This window comes from Lepisosteus oculatus, chromosome 1, assembly GCF_040954835.1.
Source record: "Lepisosteus oculatus isolate fLepOcu1 chromosome 1, fLepOcu1.hap2, whole genome shotgun sequence".
NCBI lineage: Eukaryota > Metazoa > Chordata > Actinopteri > Semionotiformes > Lepisosteidae > Lepisosteus > Lepisosteus oculatus.
Genome location: NC_090696.1, coordinates 68,637,266 through 68,652,150, shown reverse-complemented (window position 1 = coordinate 68,652,150; position 14,885 = coordinate 68,637,266). Strand labels below are relative to the sequence as shown.

At 37.9% G+C, this 14,885-nt stretch overlaps 1 protein-coding gene across 2 annotated transcripts in view; it reads right to left on the bottom strand.

Moving 5' to 3' along the window:
* palld (palladin, cytoskeletal associated protein) overlaps positions 1 to 14,885 on the bottom strand; it is a 128,597-nt gene that overhangs the window by 71,734 nt on the left and 41,978 nt on the right. For both annotated transcript variants that reach the window (XM_015345516.2, XM_069191800.1), the window contains exons 3-4: positions 1,765 to 1,940; positions 524 to 590 (exon numbers count right to left, since the gene is read on the bottom strand). In XM_015345516.2, coding sequence (XP_015201002.1) covers positions 524 to 590; positions 1,765 to 1,940 — 243 coding nt within the window. The remainder of the gene's footprint in view (positions 1 to 523; positions 591 to 1,764; positions 1,941 to 14,885) is intronic.

Here is a 14,885-nt window from a genome sequence, read left to right as displayed (position 1 = left end):
AAAATGACATGGATTACAGAGGCTCAGACCTTCTTTGCACGCCACCTAATAAAAACAATCAGAATTCTTTGTTTCGTAAAGCGAGGCCCAAACCTCCAGCGAGTAACAGCATTAAATTGAGTGTTTGATGGTAAACGGACCTAATCTCAGAGCTTATAATGTCTGGATCTTTTTGAATAGCCTGTTAAGCAACTAATAAGAACATAAGAAAACCTGTCATTGCTACCAAAGTAAGATGGTAAAAGGAAAAGAGACAAAAAAATTAACAGAGCAAAAAAGAGTAGTCATAGAAATATCAGAGATTAGAGTGGGGTGTAATGTATATAGCAACTATATACTATACTAACCAGGTTAGAGACCTATCGTGTTCTAACCAAAACAACGGATTAGAGAGAAATAAGAAATTGAGGCTTAGCTCAATGACAACCGCCTGCAAACGTCCTTTGACAGCCATGTTAGCATGAGCTGTGCTGTGAAAGACCGAGCAGTGGCACGGACTGGCGCTGTGCTGAGACACACGTACTGCGGCATTCCTCCTGTGTGGGCGTTCAGTGTGGATCCTTCCCCTTCCGAATCGGAGGACGATGCCCCTACATCCATGGAGCGGGAGAGGAAAGCAGGAGAGTAATGAAAGAAAAGTTCTCTTGGTATAAAAAAAAAATTCTACTTGAATACCCAGACTAAAGCCTTAAAACTAATTAAAGCAAGATGCAGCTTTTGTAATTGTGTTTTTGACAGTAATTAGATTATCTCTGACTAGTTTAGTCTTGGAACATGTTCTTCATGTTGCTTGCCTGCATGGGTTCCATTTAAGAAGAGAAGATTTGGTTTGTTTTCAATTTAATTTTCTAAAGACATGATATTCCTCTTGTATTACAGATTTTTTTTTAAATAATGAAAAGGCATTTATATTAGAAAGTTAAAGAAGCAACATAGAGCAGGAAGGATTTTCAATATGAGGCCTTTCCAGTCCTGTACAGTACAGTACACCACTACACCAGATACACACTGGGAACTAAATTAAACAGAAATTAAACAGACTGATATTCTGTAACTTTTAAAATCAAGACACATTCCCACAAAACCCTTAACACCACTTTCTGGGATGAATGCCCACAACAAACTTAGAGGAGAAATCAGTGTCAAATAATTAGCATAAAAGTAAAATACAGTTCAAAAACAGTCAACAGGTGGCATATCTACCTGCTTATGTACAGTATACACTTGAGAGTCAGACCTTTATTCTTGTAATGCAGGCCTTTATCAACAAGAATATATTCTGCAACAGTAAATTTCATTACATGATTTTGATGTAATATTTGCTATCAGATCATCTGGAGAATTCTTGTAACAGTCATTGAATATGTTTATATGACCCCTGAGAGAACCCAACTCAAACAACCATAGTAGCTGATGAAAGAACAAGAGGAACTGCATTAGAATTTAAAGAATAAAAAAGTCATAAGATTGTCTGCATTGGTGATTATTACCTTTAACAAGTATGATTTTTACTTTTAGATAGGAGTTGCAGAGAATACTCTGCATCTCTTCCTATTCACCTTTTACCCCATGATATGCCATACAGTATGTACTGTATAATACTTTCGAAATGTGCACTGCAAACACATTTAGAGAATTACTGTACACCTCTGAAAAACATATTTAAAAGAGCTGGTACCGAAAAGGAAAATACATCTGTATACTAACAAGTAATGTAAAAAATGAAGAGCAAACGTGACCAGAAAGAGAAACCGAACCACATACCTTCAATATAAACTTCAGCTGATGTATTATCTGATCCAAAAGAGTTTGAAGCCACACAAGTGTAGCGCCCGGTGTCGTCCTCAAAAGCTTCAGTGATGACTAACGTGTGAAGATCCACATCCTGAGAGATCTGAATGTCTGGCGAATTGTGCAGCTCTTTGCCCTCACAGTACCATCTGAAGATTAGTCAGAGAAAGAGAGTGTAAGTGGTACAGACAAGCCTTTTAGACACAGACTCAGTGTACAGCCGGCTTCCCTTTCTCTGAATACGACACTTCAAACGCTGGTTCATGCTGCCTCATTTATCACATAAAAGACGAGCCACATCTGCCAAAAGTAAAAAAAAAAATCTTACTTCCAGTGTGTCTACCTGTCTTTATTGTTATAGGAGGCTCACCCTGTTTTGCCTTTCAGCAGAGTCTGCATAAGGGTGCCCAAATTTCCTGACCTGATCCTGACACTTCCTTTTCCCCACACTGGTGCTATAACAGCACAGATTCATCATTCATTGACCATCAGCTGAGTTCCTGTCTGTGTCTTTTGAAAAGCAGCTTGTGCACATGAAAAAGCATTTAGTACAGCACTGCCAAAAACTCCGCTGTGAGAATGGAGCGGAGACGTGCTATAGGGTTTCTGGCAGTATCCTATATATTTTAAAGTACGACTTTTAATGAGGTCACAGCAGAGAACAACGAAAGGCCTCTGAAACAAACGTATGTTATATTCTCTCTGTATCCTCTATGGAGGTGTTACGCATGGAAACTTAATATATTTGTCAGCTGCTACTATCTTCAAGACATAAATGCAGTGCTTGAAACTATTATCCTGACATGACTTTCCCTGAAACTTCTTTTCATCTGTTTTGTTAAAATCTAGAAGAAAATTACCTAAAAACTAGAAAACGGTATGGGCAGTACTTAAAATAACGATCTCAACTGATCATTTCCTCCAGTATGTTTTTACGAAAAGTGGAAATAATACCAAATGAAAGACAATTTCTTCAGACTTCGTTTTAAAATAGAAAACACCTCTATGAACAGCGCAAAACCCAGCAATCCTTGAACAGAAATGCAGGCAGCAGAAAAAGTACACTTCCTGCTAGCCTTTTAGCTACATCTGCAGTGGCTGCTGCTCCAATCTTGCATTTATGAATGAAGAACCCCTTGTGTCTGTCCACATACGTATCTCTGAACAGTACGATGTAGGACATAATCCCCCTCAGAGAAGAGTTTCTATCCCATTCAAATATCAGACTGCTAAGGAATGCTAATCAATTGTCATTATGGATGGAACAGAATCCCAACGACCTAAAAGCACCCCAGCAGTAGTCATGGCACATAGATCATCACAACATTCTCTGGTGGAATTTAACTGGTGACTGAGATAAAAGGCTTATTTCTCAATCTGCTTGAAAATCCACTTAGTTCTCTGTCTCTTCCTTAATGAGATTCTCTTAACTGTGTCAAAGACATTACCTAAAGGCTAAAGAATGCAATTTGATTATTGGTTTCATCACTACACAGATTACTTTCCTGCCACTGTTTTACTTTTCAACAACCACTATGTGGTTATTAGGTATTCCCTAGGACTAATTATATGATTATTGCCTACAATTGGCCTAACATTTTATCACCATGGAAGTATTTATTATTAATCTACTGTGGTTTTTGTATTTTGCAGAATTTATGGCATTCTTTCAGTAGCTTTTGTGCACTAAATTTTAATTTAGTTATGTAAAAAAAGACTACTGATCCAAGTAGTCTCTTAAGTAATTTGACTATTCAATATGAAGAGAAAAGAGACCCATTTGGAGAAAAATAAAAATTGCAACTTTGCTTTTTTGTCTAAAAGGCGAAGCTTGGGCTTCAGGACTGTGAATTCTGTATAACTACCACCTGCATTAAAGGTAAAAAAGATATTTAAAGTATGACTCACTCGGCTGCCCTTTGCTTTCACTGCCTTTGTGTGTGAGTTCCTAAAAACATTACAAAGTACCTGGGAACAAAATATGAAATAATCTTAAACTCTTATTAATGCATAGGGTTTGCACTTGAATTAAGAGGTACAGTATATCTAGGATGGTGTATGAGGTATAGAGTATTTTTTAATCACATTTAATCTTTCCCTTGTTAATGACATTTGAACACATTTTGCTCATTGTAAAAAAATGAAGGGCAGTTTGACTGCGTGTGGTACACAGGTGGGCAATGTATTTTTTATGTAGCTCAGATGTACTGTAGCATTAGTTACAGTTTTTGTAACACGGGTCATGATGAGGTTTCAAGCTAAGGTCTATGGAAGAATGAATGTGAACACTGATGAGGTTCACAATGCGTTTTATGAAAAAATGAGCAGCTAATGTTATAGCCTCAAAACTAACACTGGACTACGCAATTAAATCCATGATGGTACTGTAAGTAGACCCTCAGTAGCTGGTACTGAAAAAGATCAGATGCGTTCAAAGATCAACAGTTCAATGTATGGGTGGTACAGTAATTTGCCTTTGAAACACTCCTGATAGGTACTGTACTATTTCCAAATGCTTCTTTTAAAAGAAGGAATGGCAAGCATTCATTGACTGAAACAATCAAAAAAAAAAAAAAAGCCAGACAGAAAAAAGATTCACCAATGTATTATTCTCACGAGTGTTTTTGGTAGCTATTGTTTCAGAACTTTGGGTCATGTTAAAAAATGAGCTGCACAGCTTTCGCCTTGAAAAGAGTATTATTTGCATACCAGCACAGCAAGGAATGTTGCTTCTAAAAGCATTCATTACTGTTCTCAGAAAAACTAAAGATGCAATAGGTAGCACAGAGTAAACATTAGTGTAACAGTGATTCCATTTAACCAGATTTCTCAAGATCATTCAAATTTACCCCAGAGAAGTCCGTAGTGATGGAGTGATTTGGCATTTTGTCTGTGCTGTGCACATGAATGGATAACTCAAATATTGGTTCTAATCCAGGGCCTAACTGCACACATTAAGCACGTGCTCTTTATTTAGATTTGAAATAAACATTGAAATTAATTTATGTTCCACTGCAGAGCATGTTTGGAAAACAAGCTATGTGTGGAAGAAAAACACAGAACTATGTTATCTCTGAGTTGTCTGAAGTGAAGGCAGAACAGCACAGTTGTAAATTCATTACTGTCACAAAAAGCAGTCACTTCCACCTAGACTGCTGTTTATAAACTTTAACCCAATATATACCGTACACTAATTATGCAGTGACAGATAATCCCCATAAACTCATAGCATAAACTGGCAAATTGCACTTTGTAGTGATGTGTGAAGTTAAAACCTATTTTTTTAATTAAATGTTTTATTTTACAAGATGCACATGCCGGTTCAAGAGTTTAACTTAGTATAATACTGACGTAATCAGAATGCTAACACATTTAAACCTCTCATTCTGAGACAGCCAATACACAGACAGTGACACCATGGGATTTTGGCAGTGATTTGCATAAGGGCATGCCGACTATCACTGTAATTAGTGTCTGTTTATTGTGCTGTTGCTCTGGTGTTTGTTTGTCTAGTTCTCATGTACTGTTATTAAAGTTGCTGTTGAATACAAGAGACTACAACTGGGAGGTGCCCTCCTACTGAGCTACTAAATGTAGTGCTTAGCAGGGTGGTACCACTGTACCAGTGTCTTAGTGAATGTGTGTGGGCATGAACTGCTGTTTGGCTGCACATAGCCTGATGATGGAGCTGCAAAACTAGTGCAGAGTTTTCTCAACACGTGTGCAAAGAACTAAAATCCTTACCACCTTCTTCTGAGTCCATGTGAACACTTACAGTATATGTATTAACCACATCCTGAATACACTGAATCTCTGAACTTTAGAGTGTTAAAAATGTCCTCTTAAAGTATAACATTATAGTTTATGACTTCATCCTTGTTTAACTGCAAATAGCTCAATCTGCTATGAACAACTTTATTAAACATAAGCATATGCACCTAATCACTCCCTGACAATTCAAGTAAACTTAAGTATCGCATTAGTACTGTAAGTGTCAAGAACCATCCTTGTGCCAACTCACTGGGTGTCTCTACTTGACCCAGACAGCACATATAATTCACAGATGTGAGGAAAGCAGCTAAACCGAGCTTCGGACCATCACCAAGGAGATTATTTAGAGGTGTCCCTCAAAACAAAGCTCTGCCATCAGCACTGTTTGAGACATTAATGGATCAGTCACATTCCATTTGTGTCACATCCGTCTGGACGATGGTGGAAGCCCCTAGATATTCATTTTCCGTGAATCTTCCTTTTGAAGTTTACCTGCTCAGCACACCTCCACGCTCCCTTTGGGCGTCAGTGAAGCATAATTTATGGGAAACAGTGACGATCCCCTGGGGCTCATTTCTTACCTCGGTGTGAGGTATACGTAAGTGAACAAAGGTGGTAGAACTATGAACTGCCATGACTTTGTCTGCAGACACATGATTCACCATGACTGGAATCTACTGGGACCTGCGCCAGGGGAGTCTTACAGCTGTGCATCACGTCTTAACTGAGACAACTGGTTAAATGTCAGATTGATTGCACATTTTTTTTCATTACCCTTTGTGCCGACACCAAAACCACTTCAAAGTAGGGTGCAACAGATCAAGGACAGTGTGCTTCCCCGTTTACAAAGTGATGTGAGCACTTGTACAGTATGTATTACCCACATCACTGAGATGGCAATGTGCAACAGAGACCAGGCCATTCCTACTGAGGTCATTAAGACGATCTCCATAGGAATGGACCACAGCATAAATATTAGAACAGACAAGCCAACAAGGCTAGGAAGAGGAGAAGAGCAGGAGTAAAGAAGGAACATGGTCATCCATCTCTCTGAGTGATGGGTTCAGATGAATTCAGCCGGTTGATTGGGCAGCTTTGGGTACAGCTGTTTTTAGCCATCAACCTAAGGCCATTTCTCCTATTTTAGTCAGCTTATAAAGATTCCTCACATTCCAGGACCCAAATATAACAGAGAACTCCATGTGATGAATCTTAAATCATTCCTTCACTGAGTAATTAGGGTAGAAGAGAATGGGATAATTGAAATTAAAAGACAATATGATTCACCTTAAAGATAGCATAATTATGTTTACTGACTATAATGTCCGTGCAAATGTAGCAGGAGCTTGGTTAAAGATGTAAAAAGCATTGTAAATTGGGTGAGCCCATTCATTCAATATGATAGAATGCAAAAGAGAGCTTAATACTGCTTCAAAAAAGCAGACCGTTTTTCCGCAAATGGGTATATATACTCTGTCAACCAGAAAATAACCCGATGAAAAATATTTCACATGATCATGTAATGCATAACATTTTCTTTAGTGTCAGCTGCAGGTAACTGTGCAATTCCAGTCCAATACCACTCTTCAGCCAGAGAGGAATTTCCAGAACAAGGTTTTCACATACATAGTCAAAAGGGAACTCAAAATTTGCTACAGTGCATGTTTTTGAGACTGAGTGGAGGGGGCATCTGAGTTTCAAATGGGATAAACTTACTTGCTCCTCACAGATTGATGTCCTTATTCTGAAGGTCTGGAACAAAGGATAGTGCGTTGATGTATTAACATAGCTGTCCTTAGGTCATGAGGCACTTAAACACCCAGGAAGGCTCAGGTGATCAAATCTGAGTCCTAATAAATTAAACAACATAACTGTTAAATCACTGAGACTGCGATTTGCAACAGTGACTAGGCCAGGCCAGTAGGCCATTCCTACTGAGGTCATTAAGACAGTCTCCACAGGAATGGACCATAGCATAAATATTAGAACAGACAGGCCAACAAGTCAAGGAAGAGGAGAACAGAAGCAAAGAAGACACATTTTCATCCATCATCCTCCATTTCTTCAAACGTTTGTGCCGTGAGAGGGAGAAATTATAGACTTGAAACAAATTTTGGCCAGGTAGTCTGAGGGCTGAAAGAATTCCAAGCTCAGAGATTTATTACAGAAGGGCAATTTCTGTCTTTTCGTTTGTTTGGAAATTATTATTTCCCTCATTGCAGCATTTGCAGGCTAAAAATGTCTCCTCCATTTTAGTGATAGACGTGTAGAATAGGACAAAAATGGTTCTCATATATTTTGTGAGCATCTGTTTAGAGAGAGAGACTTTGTCCCAATGAACTTGGACACAGGTTCTCTCTGTAGACTCTTAAGGTGGTTTATGCCTTTAGAATAAAAGCATAGCATCCTGGACTTTCAATGTCTACAGACAGTATGGCTTTAAAACTTACTGAATTGCAAATATCTATGCATAGTGTAACTGGTGTGTTAATTAACTGTATTATTAATAAATCTTTGTCTTGAGAAAGTTTGAGCCTTTTCATTACTTAAATATCGAGCTTATCTTAAGAATAAAAGAACACATGTGCTATATAATGCTCGGTAATCCCTGACCTTAAGGGGTAAAATGTCTAATCTTTTATTATAATTTGATAAGATCCCCTTTTAGGAATTTTATCACACCCTTAACTTGTAAGAGTATCACTTTTTGTACTGATGATTAATACTCATGTTTTATTAGAACATTTTGAAAGTAATGCCCCAGGCACTCCTATTCCAGCTCTTTATTTTGTAGTCTTATTTCATCCTTTTACTGTACTTCATGAATAGCAGACACTGTGCAGAGTCAGTGAATACTCACAGGTAAAACATGTTAATTCTTCTGCCTGGCTCTTGGAGTGCTACAAGGGAATAATGTTCCCTGGCGCCTGAGAGTCGACTGGATGCCAGTCCTGTTTACCTCTAACACTGAAGAAGAAAACAGCACTAACATCCAGGGCCGCAGAGCACACTGGTCTGCTGCATAGCCAGGGTAAGTAACAGGGCCCTGCAGGCAAATAGATTTGAGGCAACTCAGTCCTGTTAATTTAAAACAATAAACAAAGTCTCCCTTCGCTGTCAAAGCCATCCCCCTGGGTTTTCCAATGAAGCTGCATTTGTTTACTGAGAAGGGAACTGCAGCCCAGATGGTCTGTATTTTGCCCTTGGTAGGGGATAAATATCCCAAGGGAAAGAGATGCAATGCAGATGCTTGTCTCTGCTTGTATCCCTGTGTATGTACTACATGAGCTAATATACAGTATAGTCTTTATAGTATAGTGCTATACGACTTGTATTTGATACTATAATATACATATACTCTATATACTGTATAGTATACTGTGGTAATGCATTGTAATATAGCATATAGTGAACAAAATATAGCACAGTACTACAGTACAAAGCTGCTGGTCTCTGTGACTGGGATTGTTGGGGACAGAGCAGTGTTATCACCCTGTTTATGGTGGAAGCTGGTTATTTGGTAAACTGATGGAGTTGGAAAATGAAGACAATCCCCTGAATCCCCTGTTTCATTTTCTTAAAAAGCAGTTCAACACATATCGAGTCAAACAGCAGAAATCACATTGTTTGTCGTTTCTCAAATGTGAGTAAGCTGTTAAAGTAGCACCAGCTCTCACAAAACAATAACATATTCTTGCCAAGGAACAGTCCTCCACAAAATAGTTTTTTTCTTTCTTTTAGGTCAATGTCTCTCATTGAAGATATCAATGTTTTATAGTTTTTGTTTATTTTAAAACAAGTGCCCTCTGTTACTTTGCAGACTATCTTTTCAAGTGCACTTCAAATGACTACAAATAACAGAATAACAAATAACAGAAGCACCTAAGAATATTAACTGAACTGTGGTTTCTCAATACCAGGACATTTAGTGTAGGGTTCAGCTTTTTCAATTTTCAACTTTTTCACAGCTCACTTCTACACAACTAAAAATTCCAAACTTTTTGCAGCACATCAAATGATTTTCAAATAGCACTAATCTTGAAGTAAATGACATTTATTTCACACAAAAATACAGACCTAATGAGAAATATTTGACTTCACTTTTTACTAACATTTCAACGTGAAATTTTAGCTTTTTTAATGAATGTAGTTTAATATGTGGTTAAATTTTGGAAAAAGTTAAAAAGCTTCCAATCCACGCTTTTTAATCACGATCTCTTCTGATTCCGGAGCAAATCTGACACAATGTCTGGTCCCGTCTCTTCTACCCAGTCTGTGAAGCACTGCTACCGAGAAACATTTTCTTGTGGCATTTGGGTGCTGTAAAGACTTGAGAATCTGGATTAAGGTTCCCTTTAAAAACCCCTAAATCTGTCATTTTTAAATTCTTATTTGACAAAGCAAGTTATTTTCCCATTCTAAACCCTGCATTTAAAGGGGAATTCAAAAAGCTTTGCTTTCCTACATCTGAACTTTGTGCTGCATGGACGCACAGTTTTAGGATTATGAAATGCTGAAGAATCTCATTCAGGTGTGATTAAACCAACCACAATAGTTTTATTATTCAGGGAGTGCTTTAGTTTGAAGGACAAGCTTCCTAAGTGCCTTGACCTGCATTGAAAAGAAGGTTGATTACATTGACAAATACGGTACATCAGTTTGAGTAGGGAGCTGTGTTAACTTTCTCTCACTGCAAAGTAACTCAGTTAAGAATCCCCCATGCTTCGTCACACCTGAAGGAGGCTCAACAGCTGAAATGCTGTTCCTTCTTTCTACTTTTGGTGTGAAATTCACCTTTACAAGTTTCTATATACCTCAGTTACAAAACTTTTTAAATACCCTGCATATATTCTACAGACACTGCCAGCAACACAGTTAATTTTTGTTTATTGCTGGAAAGACATAAGAACATGACAGTTAATCCGCGGAAAATAGCCAGTACTAACTAACTGATCATCTGCTGTCTGCATCTCCTCTATCTATCAATGATTCAGCTCTATCCAGCAGTTTAAAAATAACAGGCTGTCCTCCTGGGGAACTGTATGTATTTGCAGTTGGCAGATACCCTGAGTCCTTTCCTTAACTTATTGGGCTTAAGGAGGACTTAGAAACATCTCCAAACCTTCCATGTACACTTGTGTAACTAAGACATTATTCAACTGCTCTGTGCAGCTCAGGTGCTGCAGCCAAAATGGCCTCTGAACATTGGGGCTGGAACTGAAAAACGTCTATCTAAGCTCTTCTTACAGAGGACTGAGGCACAAGTCTCTGTATACATGGCAGCAGCCAGAATATCTATTAACCCAAATATGGCTTCATTTAAAGCCCTTTCGAACCAAGTGTGTAATAAATAGATTGAATTCCTTTCTGCGGCTGGAAGAACTCAGTGAGAGATTGCTCACTTGTATGAAGGAGCTTCAAGTATCTGCTTTACAACAAAATAATTGTCATTAACGCAATAATCGACATATTTGGCTGACACATTTATTGAAAGCAACTTACATCTGCATCCACTTATACAGCTGGGTGTTTTACCGGAGCAATTTGAGTAAATTACCTGGCTCAAAAGTGAAAGAACAGTTCTACACTTGGGACTTGAACCCACAGCCTTCCAGTTACGTGTCCTGAACCCTAAACACTGAGTCACACTACTGCTACATTTGGCTTTTAGTTGGTGGAGGTACTGTACACCTCCAAACTATGACCAGCAAAACTATGACAGTCATGCTTTAGTTATTGAATTAATCTATATGCTAGGATAAACAGCTGCATAGTGCTGCTCTCCTTACCCAATTTACTCAGATAGCTTCTGCCTGACAGGTCTGTCTGTAAATCTACAGTACCTGTGTGTTACCCTACCATTAAAGAGTATGATAATCATGGGTTTTATGTTTATTTCACCCACTTTCTGTTCTTTCTCTTTAATCTATAGATTATATAGTAGAATGTAAATTGGTGTTCCTCAAAGCGTTGTTTCGTGGATAATTATATCTACATTTTCTTGAGCTCCAGAGAAAAGCCTTGACTATTATTTTGCTTTTCAGCATTTTCATAACTCCTTATGTATGCAGAGCTCTACAGTAGCCCGCAGAGTGTGTAGACCTTCTTTCCTAATCCTCATAAATGCCACATGAGAATTGATTATTTTTTTACTACAAAAAATGATGCTACACTCTGTTACACTAGCTCGATTGGAAACATAATTATATCAGACCATGCAGCAGGGTATCTCACCATAAGACCTCAGAGCCCTTCAGTACAATCTAGACTTTGGAGACTTAATCCCACAGTACAAAGATCATAATTTTACTTCTATATATCTCTTCAGAGCTTAAGTCATTTTTGTCTGCAAACTTACCAAGGCCTGTGCAAGAGGTTTGATTATGGCTTACTGTATGTGGTCAGTAAGAGGCGAAAAACCTTGAATCTTACAATCAAAGCTCACTATTGCTCTCTGTTATGGCTGCCCTTGTTTACATTAGCAATAGCAATAGAACCATTAGAGCCAATAGCAATAGAACCATTGGCTGAAGCAATCAGGAGGGATTCTGCCATATCTGGCCTAGATACAGTATAAGCATGAAACAGCATAAAATCACATTTGACTCAGACAATGTTCTCTTATTTCTGTCAAAACCCAATTTAATTAATATAATCTGTCTGGTACCTTCTCTGGCAATAAAAAAACTTTGCTAAATCTGATGCCGAGCCACTAATTAGCCTGCTACAATGTAGTTGCAGTACATGTTGCAACTAATTACAACTAATGAAGATAACATGATAACTAATAACCCCCCTCCAGCTGTATTGTATTTAGTCACCTTCAGGATTTGTTTATTTAGGTATATTTGACACATCCAGATTTAGTCAGATGTTAATGTTTAAGGCTAACTCCATTGTCCTCTTTGAAAGAAATCAGGCAGGACCTTGAATGATGCACTCCCCAATCCTGGCTAAATACAAATGTCCTCCTTCGATTTCTTTATCCTAATCAACTGATTCCCATTATATTCTCTCCCATTCTATGCAATACTATTCAGCTAAGTATAGCTGACTGGATACACAATCATCCAGCCTCAGATTGGATTAGTACTGAAACCTCACAATCAAAATGCCTTTTACAGAATGTGTTGCTCCTGCACTATTTTTGTCAACCCTGACTTCTTGTCAGGCATTTTGGATTCTAGTTTTACACTGCAGATGTCAAGAGGGATTGTTAATTGTAGTAATTTGTTTGATGATGGGGGGACTGATAAGGGACTTTGTAAAGGAAAAAAACTTCATTAAGTACAGATTCTTTCTCAGGTCTTGCTCACAAAATGGCACAGCTCCATGAGTTATTTTATGATATACTGAACAAGTACTCTAATACCAGTTCTCAGGGCCTGAGGGGAATCTGGGAGAACGCTGTAGGGATGTACAGTAGGGATAACAGAGGAGATGTGGGAAGAGTTCTGGCCAACACCGGAGAAATAATTATCTGTAACAGGACAAAAACTGGTCAACTTATGATAATACACAGAGTACACACTGTATATCCCCCAGTCATTAAAACAAATTCAGAACAGGTTTCTCTCCACTGTGTCTTCAGCACAAAAAGGTCCTATGTCTATGGTCCTCTATGATCCTGTGTTGTCTTTCTCACTTGGCATTCACAATAGACATTTAAGTAATAATACTAAGAAAATATGCTAACATTCTGTGGGAAACTATCTTTTTGCTGTGGACAGAGATCAGATGTGATGCCTACTATAGCAAGCTGACATATACGGGAGTATGTCCCTTTAAATCACTTAACTTGTCTATTACACTCGAAACCTAATGTTTTATTTTTTTATAAAATGTGGGAACCTTTCTTGGCACACATTGTTCCAGACCTCTCAGTCATACCGATGAGAGGATTCACATGATGTAATAAGCTAGCCTGTATCTTTGATGTATATGTCTGTCTCCTGATGCCATGTGTTCTGTATCTGTAAAAGGAACCCATGAGTACATGATCTTTTCTTGTTCTCTATTTGTTTTTGTCACTGTTTATTTTGTATATGTGTTGTTATGAAAGAAGAAAAGTTAATAAACAGTTAAAAAAAGAATATTCAGCTGACTTACACAAATTCAGATCCATTTTTAAACTTGAGAAGAGTTTTAAAAATGAGAAGAAAGAAGAAAGATTTTAAAAATGAGAAGAAACTTTCTTCAAAAGCATTTCAGTTGTTGAAAGCCTTGATTGTTTGACAAAGTCAGCATGTTTGTGTGGTTAGAACACAGCTTTCTGGTAATGACAAAAAAAACATTCAACTTCTTTTATTGTTTCACACGAGCTGTGCACAATTTGTTCTAAATTACAAACCATCAACATAAAAGATTTCCTGTCCTTTACTTAGTGATGAGCTATGATTTCTTAAGTAGTTTTTCCTTAGCTCATCATAAAAAAACTATTATTCTATGTTAGAGGACAAGTGTTTGTTTTTATATTCCTAACATATGAAGTATATGATCACCCTGCACATCTCACACTGGTTCTAAACAAAGCTATGAGTGTAGAGAAAATTTGTTTTATAAAATATATGTATAGGTTGTTGTACTTGTGTTGAAGGTTGCCAAGAACCACAAAAGGTTCCTTTTGAAGGTTTTCTCCAACTAATTCTTCTCCAGTCTGAAAATCTACCAACAGCTCATTTACTAAGACTCTGTTTTCTTTTTTCTAAGTTTAATATTTCATTATATAACACCCAACAGAAGGGACCTACAGTAATACAAAAAAAAATAGATGCAACACAAACAAGAATCCTCAGGCACTAGAGTGCAGATATTGCCCATTCTTGATCTGAAATTAAGATCCAGATTCTTATGCAGCTAAGAAAAGATGTGCAAGATACAAAGTGTACAGTAATAATCACAATGACAACCTTAATAAATAATCATGCTTCTATTGATACCTCCAGTATTACTATTGGTTAGTATTGGTGCCTTGCAGTGGTGGATCTGTAGGTTAATTTTTGGAACAGGGCTGCTATCTGCGTGGGGTTTGGATATGCTCTTCCCATGTTTCTGTGGGATTACAATGGGTTTCTCCCACAGTCCAAAAAAAACCCTACTGATAGGTTAATTGGCTTTTGTCAGTGTATGCATGCATGTGTATGCCCTGCAATGGACTGGCATCCTGCCCAGGGCGTACCCTGCCATGTACCCATTGCTAACTGTGATACGCTCCAGCTCCCCTGTGACCCTGAATTGGAAGAAGCTGTTAGAAAATGAATGAATTGATACTCTATATTCAAGAGTTTTCCCCTTTCCTTTTGTCATGGCAACACCATTATGGC